Source organism: Symsagittifera roscoffensis, chromosome 7, assembly GCF_963678635.1.
Source record: "Symsagittifera roscoffensis chromosome 7, txSymRosc1.1, whole genome shotgun sequence".
NCBI classification, from domain to species: domain Eukaryota; kingdom Metazoa; phylum Xenacoelomorpha; order Acoela; family Convolutidae; genus Symsagittifera; species Symsagittifera roscoffensis.
The window spans coordinates 10,526,340-10,545,032 of NC_087068.1; the positions used below are offsets into that span (position 1 = coordinate 10,526,340).

Consider the following 18,693-nt stretch of genomic DNA (forward strand, 5'->3'; position numbering starts at 1 on the left):
ACAAAGTTCAGTTGCAATTCGCAGATAATTCAAAGTTACCTGAATCGTCAAATTATTCGCCAACTATCAGAAAATTTAGTTCGATTTATTTTGTCTCTTCATGTTTTTTTTGCAACGACCTTTACTAAGTGTTCGAAATAGTCTCTTCGAAAACAAATTAATTCGATTTTTTTTCTATTTTACTCGTTGTCGTTGGGTTTCAAAAGTAGTGCATGTTTTAACCCACCTTTATTCATGCATTCACACTGCAAAGCACAATTCGGACCATAAGTGCCCTCGTTGCACCGTTTCTCACAAAGGTTCCCAAAATATCCAGCAGGACATTGGCATGTTCCGTCAACAGGGGAGCACTCGCCTCCATTCTTACAAGGACATGGGGCATTGCAGTTGGGATCACTTCTTTCGAAGTCCTCGAGAGAACACTGTCGTTCGCAGAAGTGTCCGGTGTACCCCCGGGGGCATTGGCAGTCCAAAAAGAGTCCTCGACATTTGCCTCCGTTCAGACACGGACACCTGAAAAGCAAGGACATCAGAGATCCCTGTAAACTGTATGTATAAATTACGCAGTACTTCAGATCTCTACGTTATATTTCTGTTTTTTAATCGCGTTTTTAATTAAATATACCAACTGAAAAAGTGTTTCGTTTTCTTCTAGTAACTATTGAATTCTTGAATTCGCATTCACCTCAAAAGAGAACAAAAAGATCAAAGTTCTGCATACCTCTGTGAACAGCCATGTCCGTAGTATCCCTGTTCACATGGTGTGTCACACTTGGGTCCAGTGAAGCCTATCACCCCCTCGCAGTTACACCTGCCAGTCTGGAAGTGACAGGTGGCCCCGTTCTTACAGTCACACCTGGACTGACACTGGAGGCCAAAGGATCCTGGTGCACAACGCTCCTCACACACGGACCCTGTGGAAAAGTTATCCATACATTTCACTTTTGGTGATATATTATTTGGAGATATACAGGGGCGGATCTAGTATTTTCTCTAGGGGGGGGGGGGTAGATTTTCAAAAAAAAACTTCGAAAATTTTGTCGATCTTTTTTTAGGTCGACCCAATTGATTTTCCGAGCTCTCCCAAAGCAGTACAAAGACCCTGTTTTGGCCAAAATTTTTGCAAAATTTCGAAATTTCGAAAAAAAACAGGCCGAAAAATATTTCAAAACGGTGCAAAGGGGGGACCCTATATAATAATTGATTCTGCTTTTTGCTTCGTTTCCTGTTTTACCTGAAAAGAGACTTCTCTAACTGTTGCAAAAAGGGGAAGAATGCAAAAGGTGGGAAATTCGTTCCTTGGAACAAAATAATATATGCTTAACCGTTGAATTAGCTCTTCATAGGGGTAGCAATTTGTTAGTATGTTTCATTTGTGTGGGGGGGGGGGGGGGATAGTTGAAGATATCCGTTAAATGTAACTGTTAAATTTAACATTACAAAGTGTCTAAAAGTTAGTGACAAAAACACGAAATAAGATGACAGAAAAACACAGTAAAATCTCTCATTTTTAAGTATCTAAAACAATCTGGAGAAAAATTATTTAAGATTTTCAGCAGTCGGATGAAAATATTACTTTTTACTGGGGCAGATTTAGGGAAAGGGGGGGGGGGGGTTGGGTTGGGGTTTTGTACTATTTTGAAATATCCATTTTTGGTGACGGACCCTAAAAATTTTCTAAAGGCGTCTTTGGGGCCAATGTATACTAATTTTGAGGGGGAGCGCGATCCGAAAAAACACGATTTTCTGGTCAACATTTTCCAAAAGGTGCCTAAAAACGCCTCTATTGGCCTGTTTTTTTTGCAAAATTTTGCCTCCGGCGCAAGAAATTTGGCCAAAACAGGGAATTTTTCGTGCTTTTGGGAAGCAGCTCGAAAAATCAATTTAGTCGACCTAAAAGAAAAAAAAGGTCGACAAAATTTTTGAAAATCCGCCCCCCCCCCCCCCCCCCCCCCCCCCCTCGAGAAAATCCTAGATCCCCCCTGATTTCTTGTAAAAACAAGAATTGCCCTCGAACAAAACTCGACTAATGAAACGTGTGATGCTGACTGACCTTTATATCCCGCAGGACATACACATCGTCCATTCTCATCGCAACTGCCCCCATTTTTGCACTGGCAGCTGTGGCCACAGTAGGGGCCATACATGCCATTCATGCACTTGTGCTCACACCTAGAAGAAGAGGGCTTATATGTTGTCAAGAATAAACAAGGGTAGCCGTTTGCTATGCATGACGCACAGAGTTTTCCAAGCACACTCATTTTAAAAATTTTCATAAAATGATGTAAAAATTTTAGCACTTAAAATAATTTCGTTTGAAAGGCAAAAACTTTCAGACCAATTTTCCTCGACACTAAAACAACTTTTTGTTGTTTTTATATCCCAATTTATGATTAATAGGGCTTTATCACGTTGGGCTTTGAAGATATCAAAGTTGCATCGAAAAAATTGTACAACGGACCCCATGCCATTGTTGAAAAAATTAGTGAAAAAAATTAAAAACAACAAAAACTAAGGGTGAAAATGAACGGGAATTTCTTTAAAGCCAGTTTTCTAATACGTTTTCTAATGAGGTTTCTTCGAAATGCTGAAAATGTTTCAAAAAAGTCCTCTTTTTGATGTTTTAAGCCATTCTTCAAGAAAACGTCAGCAGAGAAGTTCAACGAGACCTTCTACATCATGCTGCTAATTAAAACTGCAAAAGCATAGAATCAAAGCTTAACTTGATTTGGTCATACAGTTATTACCATACAGCATAATTTAATTGAGTCATTACAAATATAAAAAGAATTCAACTTGAAATTTAGTACACATTTTTCAAGTTGGGTTGGGTTGACTTTGGACAAAATTTCATTTTAAAAAACTTGCTTGGAAAGTTAGAAGAATTGTTACGGTGCAATTTATTTAACAAAAGTCAGGCCCAAAGTGACAATCCAAAAACGGATCAGTTTTAGTTTTCTTGAAGTAATCAAAATTACTAGCTCAATTGCTAACAAAACTATACTATTGTGAACCTATACTATGTAGCCTCAAACTTAACAAAATAACCATTTTATATTAAATGCATTTTTTTTGTTAAAAATTATTATTTTGATCGCCAAAAAAACCACCCCAAGCATAAAATTTCCGATTTCTACAAAATTCCGAACTATAACATCAATTTGTACTTTAACTAGTGTGCGGGGGAATTTTTTCAGCAAAATAAACGTGCAAAATATCAATGATTTACACCCATTTTTCTGAAGTTTTATCAGTTTTTAGGGTCTTATGCACTAAACGGCCAAAAATCAGTATTTTGTCATCTTTCTTGAACTAATTGGCAATTTATACACTCAAGTTCAAATAACATGGTTCTGCATTTCAATTGAAACTTCAAGCAGATAAAATTGTTGGCCGACATGACCAAAACTAGTAAATTTTTAATCTGCTGAAGCCATTTTTTTGAGTTTTTGTTGGCTGAAAAAAAACGTACCATATGAAAATATTTTTATTATTAACAAAGTTTATTTTTTTGGTTTTTTCGGCTAATAATTGTAATTTTCGGCTAATAGTTTTTATCTTCTGGAAGTTTTGATTGAATTGCCCGAACATGTGGGTTGAATTTGATTGGCTATTATTAGCCAATCGGATTTGACTGCATAAATTTTAGCTCAAGATCTAAAGTATTGATTTCGGTACGTTTTGTGCAAAAAACCCAGTTTTTATTTTTTTTTAAAGATGAATCATTAGGAGAACTTGGAACATTCGGGCAATTTGATTATTCAAGATTTTGCCCCGATAAGAGCAGTTTCGTTATGTTTATTGCGCATAGCATAGTCGATTCAAACGAACTATTTCGGCAAATATTTTGATGTTTTACCATAGATGTTAACTTGCTCAAAAATCAATTCAATGTCTTCAAGAAATAATTCGTACCTGCTTCCATAGAAGCCATTAGGACAAGTACATGTACCCGTAACTGGATTACAGAACCCCCCATTGACACATTCGCATTCACTGCCACAGTTGAGTCCGAAGTGGGTGGGGTGGCAGTGCTCCTCACAGAGGGTGCCGTTGTAGCCCGGCTGGCAGATACAAATGCTGCCGGAGGGGGAGAAGGGGTCACAGAAACCTCCGTTCTTGCACATGCAGAATGTGCTGCAGTCTACATAACAATACGAAGAGACATGTTGAGAAGCAGGGGCGGATTTAGGGGGGAGGGGGTTGGGAGAGGTTACGCATCCTCCTCCCCTCCTCGCCACTCAAAGATTCTTTCCTGTTCTAAAGAACATAAAATTATTTGAGGGCCGTTTTTAGCCAATACTGGCCGAAACTTTTTTGGCCTGTTTTTACCAAAATTTTCCTGCAGCGCAGAATTTTTTGTCAACATAGGGTGTCTCTGGTGTTTTAAAAGAGCTCGCAAACGGAGCTCTTTTTAAAATTCCAACCCTCCCAAACTCCCCGCCAAAAAAATCCTAGATCTGCCCCTGATGAGAAGGGTAAAGTTGTGCGAATTGATCTAGGTAGCGTTTTAAAAAAAAATTGTCATTGGTATTTTTTCTAAATTCTAGTCTTTAGCACTTTTTTTCTCTAAAAACTAAAAAAATCGATCTAAGTTTTTCCCAAGGGAAGGAGCGGTGTTTCAAAAAAAAATTTTATGTTCTTGTTTTTTTTGGCTTTCTGTTTAGAGATGTTCCAATCTCCCATCAGTAACTACAGGATTAAATATCTCTTGAATTCTCCTTTTTTTGTGTCGTGGGAGTAGACGAAACCAGTATCTATGATTCGACCCCCTGCAGACCCAGAGGGTCCCCTTTTGTACTATTTCGAGACATCCATTTTGGCTGAATGACTTTAAAATTTTTCTAAAGGCGCCTTCGGAGCTAATGCATACTAGTTTTAGGGGAGAGAGCGCGCCAAAAAAAAGCGATTTTTTATCAAAATTGTTCAAAAAATGCTTAAAAATGCAATTTTTGGCCTTTTTTCAAATTTTTGACTGCGGCACAGAAACTTGGCCAGAAAATGGTCTTTATAGTGCTTTGAGAGAGCTCGGAAAAACAATTTAATCAACCTAAAAAAACCTAAATTTCGTAAATTTTTTTGAAACTCCGACCCCCCCTCGAGTTTGTCTGGGAGATTATTGCCATTTCATTTGTAGGTTTTGTCAGATGAAAAATCTTTAGTATTTTGTTTTCAGAAACAAACGGATGAAGCATAAAATAATACTTCAATAAATTTAAATAATGGAAAAACTTCTACCACAGTATTTCCTTATGATGGTCACGCAACTAAATAGTATGGGAGAAAGTGCTTATAATGCCATGTTAATAAAATTTTATTTTCTATAGAATTGAATTACACGCATTTTTCCATATTATGGAATTATGTGACAAACATTTTGTCAACCCTTTTGTTTATTTTTTTAGAGTGTGGGTGGGGGAATTCATTTTTTGTTACCTTCGCCATAATAGTCTTTTGGACAACTCTTCTCACACTTGTGTCCCGTGAATCCACTGAGACACGCACACTGTCCAGTCCTACTGTCACATGTATTGTGCCCACTGTGTACACAGTCACACCTCCTCGAACAATTCTCCCCCCACAGTCCATTGGGACAGGGGAGGGAGCAGGCGGGTCCATAGGAACCCAGACACTTCTGGTCTGACTCGTCGTCCTTATAATGCAAAAAAAAATATTCTAGTTTTTTTTTTCAAAAATTTTCTTGTGTTCGAAGAATTCAAAAGGTCATCGCTGTTGAAGAACATCTACGCTTCCCCCCAAAAATTGTGAACTACTAGCACACGACTCCTAAGTAGGGAAGAAGATAATCTAATTCGGCTTAAGGAAAACCTCTTCCTCAAAGTTAGTCAATATTAACACAAAAATTATTCATTTTCATGAGATCTAAGATTTTCATAAATTAGACGGCTGAAAGTTCTTTTTATTTTTAATCGTCTTTTGCAGAGCTCCAACCCCCCCCCCCCATCCTTGTAAATACTTAAAAATAACCTCGCAAGTGCATGTCTCGTGGTCGCAATCATTTTCACACTCCTCGGGACACCTGAGGGAACAGTCTGGTCCACACTGTCTCACACTGCAAAGGGAGGAACAGTCTGCGCCAGAGTAGCCAGGGAAACAGCCACACACTCCCACTGAGCCAGCTAGCAACTCGCCATGCACACACGATTGCTACGCAAATTTAAACTGTTTAGGAACTCAAAAAAATGACAATTTGTACTGGCTAAGAAGTTTTGGTAGCAGCGTGACATTTGACACGATTTTGAAAGGCTGGACATAAATCGTTGACCTCAACACTTGAGAAAAAATCTGCAATAATGAAATGAATGCATAGTCAACTATCAACTATCTTATTGGTCTGAATCTGTAAATTTGGACCGGTATTTCTTGAAATCTAGTCACAGTGTTTTGGTTTCTTTTGTAATCCGAATTATAACTGAAAATGATGCAAAACGACACCTCGTTTTTCTACTACAGCGAACCGATTGGGTACCGGTGAAAAAGTACCGCTGGAAACCAATGAAAAAACTGGATTCTCAATGATAAATATATGTAATCTGCACTTAAATGTTGCAAAATTGAGAATTTTTTAAAGGACAAGGAAATTATTAGGCAGTCATAAATCGTACTTTTGGTATGACACCAGATGAAGGTCCACGTGGACTCCTCTGAGTACATCTGGGTCCATACCACCCCTCCACACACATACACTGTCCAGTTGATGAGTCACAGAGCTGTTCAGAGACAGAGTGGGTGGAACAGTCACACCTGTAGGCACACCCCACACCCCAAGATCCAAGGGGACATCCGTCAGCACACTGAGGACCGAAGAAACCTGGAATGAATTTGACAGTTGTCGTCCATAACAAAAAATTACAATTACACCATTCTTCGAATTAACCAATATTTGGGGAGCGGAGATGAAGCGATTAAGTCTTGTCCGGCTTTCATTTGAAAAAGTGGAGCAACCCGAGGCCCACCATGATCTGGGCTTGTTTTTCGAAAGTTGGGCAAAAATTTTCACTACACAAAAACAAAAAACTGAATGCTGGTTTCTTTCGAACGTGGATAAACAGTATCAACTTAATATTAACGAGTCATGTTTGAATCAGCCAGCCAGTTAAAATTGCAACTCAAATTTAAAAAAAAAAATTGCTAGCTGGTAATGATAGAGCGGTGATTTCTGAGAGGCAATGAGCAAATCCTGAAATTTAAATTTGATGTAACTGATTGGGCATTGAATGTTTTTTGAAACCATAGCCAAAAAACGACCAGGACGCAATCTAATCAAAATATTCAAATACAAATTCGAGAAACCAAGTTTGTCCTGTTAACCTCCCAAAACTTTTTGTAGAAAATAAATGGCGAATGGCGCCCTGTATTACCATAATGATTTAGGTCTGTCAAATAATAAATAATAAAATGTGATGAGATAAAAAGTATTTAACAATCCTCAACTAGGCCATGGGTGACTTCTGTTCAAATGGTAAACCCAGTAAGTTATAAATCATAACTAAAAAACAACAACATTAGCCTCCAACCTGGTTGGCAGTAGCAGGATCCATCTACTGGCGAGCATTCTGCCCCATTCTCACACTGGCACTGGTGTCTGCATTGGGGCCCGAATGTTCCGAGTGGACATGTGAACTGACAGTGGTCTCCGTGGAACCCAGGAGGACATGAACACTCTCCAGTCACTGTGTCACAATGGCCGTTGTTCTCACACGTACATCTTGCTAAAATTATTATAATTAATAATTATTAGTATGATCATAATTTTTAATATATAAGGTTTCAAAAAATGAAAATTTTTTGATAATTTCTTCTTTTTGGCTAATTAAACCATAGCTTATAGAGCTTAGGGTAGATGGTTATTGCTTTTGGCTAATTTAAAAGTGTGTTTAGTATCGTTGGAAATAATATCGCTGATTATCTTTATTAGGAAGCACTTTTAAATATCTTGAAAATGGTGCAATTAAAACAACTATTTTTAACGTTTGGCATCCTAACGTTGGTTTTTTAACTAGACATTCAGATATTCTCTTTTCTCTGCCAAAATTAGAAAACTAAACGTCATAATAATTAGTCACTACCTTGGCAGTCTATTCCGTAGAATCCATTTGAGCATGGAATCTCACAGTGCTGTCCAGTGTATCCCGGGGCACAGATGCAGGACCCATCGAAGGGAGAACAGGCCGCCCCATTGTAACACTCACACCTGTGCATTAAAAATTTAATCAGTACAATTAGCCGATTAAAGTCAAAGGTAGTTTAAGAACCGGGCGATGATTTATCTGTCAAATGACAATGATGATGTTTTACCTTCTTTACAAAGTTCAATAGTTTCTTTTGCGATTTAGAGCGTGCATTTGTTGGCACAGAACTGTTACATAAACCTATTGTCGCGTTTACTGAGTTGCATAATTTATCAGGAAAAAAGAACAAAGCGTACCCAGATTTTAATAATGTATTTGTACTTTTTGACAAAAACAGGGTCAGTGTTGAGATATTTGAAAAAGTGGCCCTAATTAATAAATTCTTCTCCGACTGCGGGGATCGATCCTTCGGTCTCTTGTCTGAAAGTCTGAAAATGTAGCGAGTAATATACCTAGCAGTGCAATCTCCGTAGCGTCCACTGGGACAGTGGTCATGACAGAGTGAGCCATAGAAGCCCCTGTTGCACACACACCGTCCACTCATGTCTTCGCACACTCCATGCACACAACTCGCACACACGCTCCCGCAATCTGGGCCTAAATTATACAAACTTTTTACTCAAAACCTTACATATACCAGCAGGGAATGTGTATATTTAGGTCGATACTCTAGAAAAAAGCAGTGCAAAGAGTTGTTGGCACTTAAAAACACGCGTATTTTTTCAAAATATCCAAAACAGGCTCAAAACGCCTGGTTTTCTCAAAAAATAGATGTAAATAAAAAGCAAAGAAATTGGGCAAACAGTGTATTCTAGGCGTTTCTAAGGAGTTAAATCAGCATGGTCCAAAAAAGATGGTTTTATGTAGACCATGGTAAGAACTTTTTTTGGTTTATAAACGACGATCGAGTCGATGAAGAGGACGACCATTTTCAGTGCAATATTTCAATCAGTGCAGTTTTTTGGAAAATGATCACATAGAAATCTAATTTTGAGTCAATACATTTTTTGAAACTTAAAAAAAGACCGTTTTGGTTTCAATTTTACGCTTAATTGCGGCGTTTTTCTCTGACCTGCTTGTCCTGGTGGACACATCCTCTCACACCTTTCTCCCCCGTATCCATACAAACAAACACAAGTCCCATCAGTAGCATCACACACTCCCCCATTCTCACACTGACATCTGTTCTTACAAAAGGGAGCCCCCCAGTAGCCTTCTGGACAGACTCTCTGGTGGCAGAACTGGCCTGTGAAGCCAGCGGGACACTGGCACGATCCGTCTATGTTGTTGCACGTCTAAATCAGACGTTTTAGTGGCTCTTTTTCTTTGTATCTTTTTTGAATAGTTTTTAATATCTTTTAAAATGAATAGTGTTTTATGCAGAAGTAGAGCTGTGTTGAAATGTCAGACGAGCTGTGCACTAGTTCTACTAACAATTTCCACATCGTGGTACTAGGTCAAAAAATGCCATGCCAGGGTCTTTTTTGAACGCATTACTACCAGATTTCAAATTTAGAAATTTAATTAGACTTGAGAATTTTAAGTATTGTTGAGAAAGGATTTTGTCGAGAATTCGGCTGGCCATTAAGTTATTTGATGTGTTGGTGCGCAGGATCAAACAAAAGCGATAGATTAATTGCTAAAATAAATGGTTTGTGATTTTACTATAATGTTTCAGATCTACTTACAATGGATGAGATATTGAGATAGTTGAGATGGTCGCACTGACATCTGTAATGACACCCTGGACCCCAAGACCCTTCGGGACAACTGTCTTCACACCTTACCCCTGTGTACCCATAAGGACACACACACCTCCCCTTCGAACACTGGCCCCCATTTTGACAATCACAGATGTCGCAGTCTCCTCGGATCTGACAGTCTGCGACGTCGGAGGATACGACTCCGACAGGTCCTCGGTCGCAACTGGGTCCGAAATATCCCGAGTCGCAGCGACATTCGCCGACGCCCACACATTTTCCATGTACACAGCCTTGGTTGCAGAGAGCTGTAAAAATTCACCTAATTTTCAAGTTTACTAAACCAGAGAATTAGTAGGCGCGGGATAAAATGTTAGTGAAAATGGAAAATATCGTGTTGTTGTGAAATTGCTAACCGCACAGTTTTTCCGGAGCAGATAATATCAACAACATATGCTATGTTTTTTATTATTGCAAACATAAAAAAATCGTGATTTTTGTTGATTTTGATTTTTGATTTTAAAAAACAAATAAATTAAATATAAAGAGAATATTTATGAACTTACGAATAGGAAGGGATCTTTTGAAGTCGTATTCGTACCCGGGACATCGCTCGTCCCTAAAAGACAAAACGCTTTTAAAAAACGGTTCATATTTTCTCTGACCAAATTTGTCTCCATAGAAAAATATTTATCAAATTTCACACGTTGCTTTCAGTGTGGACATCTCTAGTTGAAATAACATGCTTAACATACCAAGAAGCAGTTACACATTCATTTTCATGAGCACTTCGGCTAACTGCACTGGTTGTGTTCTCATCCGCGCTTCTCTTCTGTACATTCTCGAAATGTAGGATTGCTTGGCTAACTCCAACCGATTTACCGTCTTGGTCTTCGAATGCGACGGAAGAATTGAACAGGAAAATTAGCAGAATCACCGGTAGGACGAAAACATGAAGGCGACAAAAGGAGAAGATCTAATTATACAAAAACAATCGATAGGGTCGTGCTAAGAACTGAAAACTGTAAATAACTAATTTTGGACCAATGGAACAAGTTAACACCCTTCGAATTGTTACGAATTGCAGCTTGTTACGAATTGTCGCCTCGCGAAATTTGATATTCCATTTTTGCTGTTTTCTGGGCCGTTTGACCGACAAAACAGCTTGCCTTCCAGTTTTTGTTTTCCAGTTTTGTTTTCCTATTTTTTGTTTTCCAGTCGGGGCGTTACAAGACAATTTATTGGTCAAATCGCACTTTGAAAACAGTGGTAAAAATATTATCCATTTTATTTTAAAATTTTTGCATCAAGTTATGGTTTTTAACTGACAGTAAAATAAGTCTCACCTCCATTTCCAGCTGAATTAATTCTAGAAATTCAAAAATAAATTAATTAAGCTTCTCGATTTTATTTTTAAAGCTGATTCAAATAAAAACACGATGATCAGAATCAAAGCCGATCATCATTTACTATAAAGTGAACAAATGACGATCAAATGCTTATTTGTTCATACTTATCCCAACTTTCAATAAATCACTTTCTTTCTCATACAATCTGTGATTGGACGCAAACAAGCCCAGACACTTGAAGACCATGAGATGAGAACTAAAACCCATTATGACATCATTGACCTGAATTTCCACAGTCTTAGTAGGGAAGAAGACGATAAAAGGACAAAAATAATAATGGAGCTAGATTGAGTTATGTGACGTAATTTGTACTAAATTGTAATAATGAAGACGATGACCCGAAAAGATTTCAGATCTATCCGACATTTTTCAGACAACAGGTGTGTTTATTGTGCCGAAGTTTGTCCGAAACAGAAAAGAGCAACCTGAACTAATCAGAAAAGCACGCGGGTGCAATTTGGCTCCACAAAACTCATATTCTCGCTGAAGCTGAAATCGAGCAACCCGGAAAACTCTTCTCAAACGTGACGGACAAAAATAAATATTCGTTTCGGAAAACAGAATTCGACATCCTTCCCATAACGATGAGCGTTGTGAAGTTATGCTTGCAGACGCGGTTGTTATTTCTAGGACTTTAAATTGTCAAAAAACAATCGCCAGAAAACGTGATTTTTGGCCTGATCACTCGAGTTCATGATGTCTCAGTGTCGAGAAAATATGTTTGAAGCTTTTGACTTTTAGTCTATTGTTGAGCAACATGTTAAGCTTTTAGTCTTCAAACATTGATTCAAACTTGATACCTTTATAAACTTATCCACTTTCTACTGAACGGAAGTGAAAAAAGCCAATACAGTGCTGATTTAAATTATCCGGATAAAATGAAAAAATATATATATTTGAAATTTAAAAAGCGTTTTTCTATAATTGGGTTGAATTTAGACAAAAAATGATGAAGATCAATCTTGCTTAAAATGTTAACAAAACTAAATGGGTGCAATTTGTTTTGCAAAACTCTGGCCCAAAAATTCATCCCAAAATTCACCCCTTTTATGCCTTTTAAACTCCTAAAGTGGGCGCAAAAGGCATAAAACAAGTTTTAATAAAAAAAATTACGTTTTTTGGCTATCACACGAAATTAAATGATCGTTTTTGGGGTAAATTTTAGGGCCCAAATTTCAACAAGACTGCTCGTATCAGGGCGAAGCCCTGAATGTTCCGATTGCCTTTTAAGGTTTATGGAGCAGCAGCAATAACATAAAAAAATTAATTGAAATAGAATAAAATGAAACTTTTTTTTCTAAAATTTGAAATTTTTTATAAAAATCATCCCCCCACACGCCATAAAAAGTACAAAAGGATAGATTTAGTTCCTTGTAACAAATCAATTATGGCACATAAGCTTCGTTCAACCAATTTGGAACGACTTCTAAGACGGATTAAATCTCCGCTTACGCGTTAATAGCTCGAATTATATCGCGCGTTAATTGTCCCAAATTGGTCAAAATGGCCAAAATGGCAACCTTTAAACCCTCATAATTTTACGAAAAATGATGACAGGTGAAGTATCTTTTCAAATTTAAGCTCAGGACAACAATAACTTTTGAATGATATAAAAAAATTCCGTCAAAAATGGCTAGTTAAAAAGTCGAAATTTGTCTGAAGAAAAAAAACCCACCCCGAGCACAAATATTCCGTTACTTTCGTATCAAAAGTCGGAACAAAAACCAAATAATGCACCATATTAGTTCTGTTAACATTTTAAGCAAGATTGATCGTCATCATTTTTGTCTAAAGTAAAGCTAATTAAAAAAAAACGCGTTTTAAGTTTCAAGGTTTATTTTGTCCTGATAAGTTACATAAACTCTGAAACTGAAGCATCAATTGCCGAAAGAGAACACTACACAAGGTGGCGCCCTCACGATTGAAGGACCGAATGCTTGAAACTATTTTTACCTTACTTGCAGCCAATCAGAATTGAGTATTCAAAATCTCAAAGTAAATCGCAAAAATCTCAAAATCTCAAGAAAATAAATCCAGGCCATTAGTGTTAATATTGACCGATTAGATAATAAGCAGATGGGTTTTCAAGACTGAAAAATTTTTATGATTTAATCTCATTAATCTTGATGATTATCTGATTAGTTTTGGGGTTGTAACCCGCATCTTGTAAAATTTTTGATTATTTTCCACTGATTTAATACATTTTCTGTTAACATTGACTTCGATTTTTTGAGAAAGGCATTTAGCCAATAGAAACGCGTAGCGATTTTGATTGGTTGAAATTTTTCAAGCATTCGGTCCTTCAAGCATGAGAACCTTCCCCACTACACACGTTTATAGAGACCAAAGTGTGAATTAGTGTTGAATCAATTAATTCTCATTTTTAAAATCGAAGGATAATCGATGAATGTCCCAAGGAAAAAATAAATTATTAGCCACCACATTCAACTATATTCTATTTTAATAAATATTTGTTTTTGACTTAGTTTCAACCAATGGTAGCGATACTTTTTTGCATTTCAACAACTTAGTCATCGGAAATTTTAGAAAAAAGTCCAAGTCCGGCAAAAAAAAACAAAAAAAAATTGAAAATGTAAAAAGGAAATCATGTTCAATTAAAATCATGTTGAATTATTATCATTTTTTGAGCTCGAGAAAATTTTCTATGTGTCTTTTGGTTCACAGCGGGTGACTTAGTTATCTTTCTAACTGAGTCACCCTTACTGATTTTTTCCGATCGTACTTTCACCGTATTTTCAAGGCTGATCTATTTTTTCAAGGTATTAGCATGTCAGCTATCTAACTATTTCTTTTTTTTTCTGTGTGATACCCAGCAGAAACTATTGTCACACATTTCTTTATTAGGTTTTGCAGGTTTTGATTTTCTAAAGTTTAATTCATAATCATTCAGTAAAAGGAAGGCAAATTACATGGGCACATAAAGGAAGGCAAATAAAATTCACTAAAAGGAAGGCAAAACTAGTGACTCAAAAATATTTGAATTTTTTTATAGTTTGAAAGTGAATGTACTTTTACTTGGTATAGTTTTTCTCAGAATTTCGATATATGATTTTTTTTAAACAAACATAACTTTTCTGTTTGCTTGACTTCACGTACGTTTTTCCAACTGTCTATTGACTTTGTTTTATAGAGAAAAAATTCCTCAAAAGGTACACTTATATCAGATTAATTTCTGCGAGTACAATTACTCTGGAGGCTATCCCTGGACGGTGTCAGGACAAAAGATACCATACCAAAAGCTCCCATGACAAAAGATACCATACCAAAAGATCCCTTGTATAAAAATCGCCCATACCATAAAATCCCATGCCAATTAAAAAGATCCCATGAATTATGAACAAAAATCATGATCAAAGTGTAAGCAGAAATAAATCTAGAGTAATGATACCTCAATTAGGTTCGCGCTATTGAAAAACAATGCAAATTTAAGATAACTAAATTTAAACTGGACCCATTTTTGGGATTAACATAGTGCCAACATGTGTTTAATTTAGTGTTAATATGGCATTGAATTAGAACAACTTAATTGAAAATGAATACACTCTGCATTCATTATCTCCCTCTTTAACTCATTGATAAGTCAAAAATGAATTCTTTTACTTGGGGAACCTCACAAAAAGGCCAAACTTTGATTATTCTTGATGGCCATGAATTTCAAAAGAAACGCGATACGAAGACAACGACACACTGGCGCTGCAGCAAATGGAGATCGTATAAATGCCCGAAAACTTTAATCACTTCTGGGAGCGATATAATCTCACAGAGCAACGAGCATAGTCATGAGCTCAACGCAGGACGCTCAGAAGCTCGACAACTAGTTCAACAAATGAAGGAGACAGTTAGGAATCAATTAAATCCAGTAAACAGTCAGATAATCGCAGCTAGTTTGCAATTGGTGCAGGACGAAAAAGCAACCCAACTGTCTTTGCCCTCCCGGTCGGCGCTAACGCGAACTTTAAACAGAAGTAAACAAACGACATCCCTGCCCACTATTGCCACAGATGACCGTCATTTCGAAATACCCGATCGTTTTAAGCAATTTTGTCTTTTTGATAGCGGAAAACAAGATACGGAGCGCATATTAATTTTTGGCGACCTTGAGAACCTCAATGCACTTAAATTGTACAACAAAACCTGGCTTGTAGACGGTACTTTCAAAATTTGCCCCAGTCAGTTTTACCAGCTGTACACTGTACACATCCAGATTGGCGGGTTTTATCCACCTTGCGTTTACGCTCTGCTTAGCAATAAGCGCTTATCAACCTATAACAAATTCCTAACCGCACTCAAATCGCTTATCGGTGACGTAACCCCGGAAAGAATTTTGATCGACTTTGAAATTGCGGCTCTGAGTGCTTTTACCTCTCATTACGAAACTGACATTAAGGGATGCTATTTTCACCTCTGTCAGAGTTTTATGCGAAAAATATCCGAATTGGGCCTGAAAAAGACGTACGAATCAAACAGCGAGCTAATTGTCTTATATATAACGGATATAATTGTCTTATATCCGTTCACTTGCCCATTTAAGCTATTAAATTTTGTTATAGTTTTTGCCTAATTTTTCCTAAATTTAAAATTGTTTGATCAACTTTTTTATAGACGTCTCCTTGCACCCTCCCGGAGAACGCCGAAACGCAATACTACGACTCGCATTCAAAAATGCTGTCTCTAGCAATTTGATCCCAGAGCAATTGCTCTTATTGACGGGAGGCTAGGTTGGGGGTAGGGGCCTGACGGCCCTTTGAGTATAGCGCCTAGCGAAAAAAAGTTGATCAAAATTGAGAATTGATATTTTTTATCAAATAGAACGGCAAGTGATTCGCAATGAAAATGATTTGAAAGCTTTAGAATTTTGCAAAAACTCAATTTCAATTTTGTACCGACTTGAATTGTCTGGAAAATCAGGCCATTTTTAGCAAAGTTGGTTTTGATTAATTGGAAATCCTTTTCAAGTTCAATTATAGTCTAAGCTGTTTTGAAGTTTGAGTTTCATTTTAAAGGCCAAGTGATTAGCAAGGTCATTCATGTTCGAAATTTGTGCAGCAAAATTTTTGCCGTTGCTTTGATTTTAACCGACGCTTTGTTTTTGCTTTGATCGATTAACCGCTTTATTTTCAATTCTCAGGTTCTTTGTTATTTTATTATGGTATCTTATGTCGTGGGCGATTTTAGAACGAGGTATCTTTTGGAATGGTATCTTATTGACTGGGATCTTCTCGTTTGGGATCTTAAGGTAAGGGATCTTTTGTCATGTAACCCCCTGGACATATTAAGGGGTCTTTCTACTTACTCTGCCCAAAAATCAAAACTCAAACCAAGAAAGAGAAAGAAAAAACTGATTCAGATTGTTTGAAACGGTATGTAGCAAAAGCATTGTTTGAACAACACGTTCAAAAAGCAAATGATGTGTAGATAAGTTTGCTTTAGGCAGAATAGGTATTACGACACCGAAGAAACTATAGTCGCTGTACCCAGTACCAATGAGAACATGATTTCATAACTTGCTTCAAAATGTGCTGCTGTTGCGTAGTTAAATGACTGTTACACAAAATACACAAACTATTTTCAATTTTTATTTTCAAAGTTTGTTTGTCCTTTTTTTGTGGAAATTCGTGTTCCTGGAAATGTTGAAGCTACTTCAGCTATTGAGAAGTTAAAATTTGGCTTGGTTTCACTTGTCTAGAACAAACTGAAAGTGGCGAGAAAGCTCGTGTAGAGATTAGTATTGGTTATCAATTAGAATTTTTAGACGTAGTTGGTTTTATAATCATAGCAACATGAACAAAATGTCTTCTACAAGATATCTTAAACTCATTTAAAAAAATTGAAATAGTTTTTCGATGTCCTGGAGAGCTTAGAAAAGCACAGCTGAATTGTATCGCCTTAAATAATAATCGTGATAATCGTAGTAGTAGGGTTCAAGCACCTTCATTATGAAAAAAATCTGAAGTGCTGAAAAGTTCATGAGTTTGTTTTTTACAAACAATTGAGTTAGCAGTTTTTTCTGGAAGAAACTGCATTCTCTCTGTTTGTCGATTTCAGGGCAAGGGGGAGAAGTATTCAAAAACTTAGGACCAGCAATTGAAAAAGTTTGCATTCCAGACGCATTACGCAATTTCGGAGCCTTTAAGTCAGTACAGCTCTTTTCATCCCTCGCTGGATTCTAAAGAAGCAAAAAGCACAGGTTTCAAAAATCAAGGAGCTGAGTACGGAATCCCAGGGAGAATTCGAATAAGTTTCAAAAGTGTATCTTTGTTTGAAACATTCCGGTCTTGCTCCAAAATGATTTTCTTACCCAACTTTGTTCACCAAATTGTTTTTGATCCATCTCATCCAGCTTACTTTTTCAAAGTTGCGAAGAGTTTTTGTGATCGAGAATGTCGAAGGCAGCTGACGAATCTTTTGTCTTTCACCCACAATCTAATAAACGAACCACATAGCTGGAAACATGGAGGAGAGCAATTTCGGATGAAAGAAATTTGCGGTAGTCAGATTGCCTGCTATCAAACAAATTTGAATCTTTAGTGTATTTTGTAATCTGTTCGATATCAAGTTTCTCGAAAGCCTTCGTGAGAAAGGGAACATTTGTGATAGGCCAATAATGACCGGTTAGTTTATTCAGAAGAGACTTTGTTTTTGTCTCTTCATGATGTGAAGACACCGGATACAAAATTGTGATTTAATAATGATCCAGAGGGAATAAATCATCAGGGACAACACTTTCTTGAACTGCCCAACTGAACATGGATCTGCAGGAGAATTGGCATTGGATTGGTTCTTCGAATCTTTTGTTAAGTTCTCTGGAGTTTCATGGACAAACAAAAAAAACAGAACTTAACAGTCTTATAGTTAGATCTGGACTTGGGTCAATTTAACAAGGTTGAAAAATTGAAATTTAAACAGACCGAAAGTGGACAGTTCGAAAATTACAAAATATTTTCAATTCATTTGCGGTGACCTTCAATGAGAAACAGTCGGTTCTAAGCTGCTCTTTTTTGCTTGTCACGAATTTAAAACATCGCACACTTATTCAATGGCGAATCTCAATACTTAATTCGATGAAATAAAAGATACAGAAAGCATTGATCCAATAGATTGAAAGACCTATTACAAGGGCTAATTGAGAATGTAAACACTAAGGATGATATCATTGTTGGGTTGCAAAATCGGGTGCATTTTCTAGAGAATAAAGTTAATGAAATGGAAAGATATAGTTCAAAAGATTGTGTTATTTTCCAACATTTACCTTTACGTTCCGGAAATTTTACCCAAGATGTCCTGGCTTTTTTTAAAGACGTTATGGGCGTGGAGGTGAACAGCTACGACCTTAAGGCATGCCATCCCCTCGGCCCTGTGGGTCAAAACCAATGTGTGGTTATAGTGAAATTTGTCCACTTTGATTTAAAA

The 18,693-nt window shown here is 37.0% G+C and overlaps 2 protein-coding genes across 3 annotated transcripts in view; one reads left to right on the forward strand and one right to left on the reverse strand.

The window, feature by feature from the left end:
• Nucleotides 1-18,693, forward strand: part of LOC134851253 (uncharacterized) — a 425,551-nt gene that overhangs the window by 323,105 nt on the left and 83,753 nt on the right. The gene's annotated exons all lie outside the window — the stretch shown is intronic.
• The window catches only part of LOC134851887 (multiple epidermal growth factor-like domains protein 6), a 36,805-nt gene that overhangs the window by 8,631 nt on the left and 9,481 nt on the right, over nucleotides 1-18,693 (reverse strand). Inside the window, exons 2-15 of the mRNA XM_063868161.1 lie at nucleotides 10,609-10,829; nucleotides 10,420-10,472; nucleotides 9,941-10,161; nucleotides 9,226-9,448; nucleotides 8,606-8,750; nucleotides 8,091-8,215; nucleotides 7,539-7,733; nucleotides 6,627-6,832; nucleotides 5,989-6,168; nucleotides 5,437-5,653; nucleotides 3,916-4,144; nucleotides 2,054-2,172; nucleotides 722-884; nucleotides 227-513 (exon numbers count right to left, since the gene is read on the reverse strand). Coding sequence (XP_063724231.1) covers nucleotides 227-513; nucleotides 722-884; nucleotides 2,054-2,172; nucleotides 3,916-4,144; nucleotides 5,437-5,653; nucleotides 5,989-6,168; nucleotides 6,627-6,832; nucleotides 7,539-7,733; nucleotides 8,091-8,215; nucleotides 8,606-8,750; nucleotides 9,226-9,448; nucleotides 9,941-10,161; nucleotides 10,420-10,472; nucleotides 10,609-10,829 — 2,584 coding nt within the window. The remainder of the gene's footprint in view (nucleotides 1-226; nucleotides 514-721; nucleotides 885-2,053; nucleotides 2,173-3,915; nucleotides 4,145-5,436; nucleotides 5,654-5,988; nucleotides 6,169-6,626; nucleotides 6,833-7,538; nucleotides 7,734-8,090; nucleotides 8,216-8,605; nucleotides 8,751-9,225; nucleotides 9,449-9,940; nucleotides 10,162-10,419; nucleotides 10,473-10,608; nucleotides 10,830-18,693) is intronic.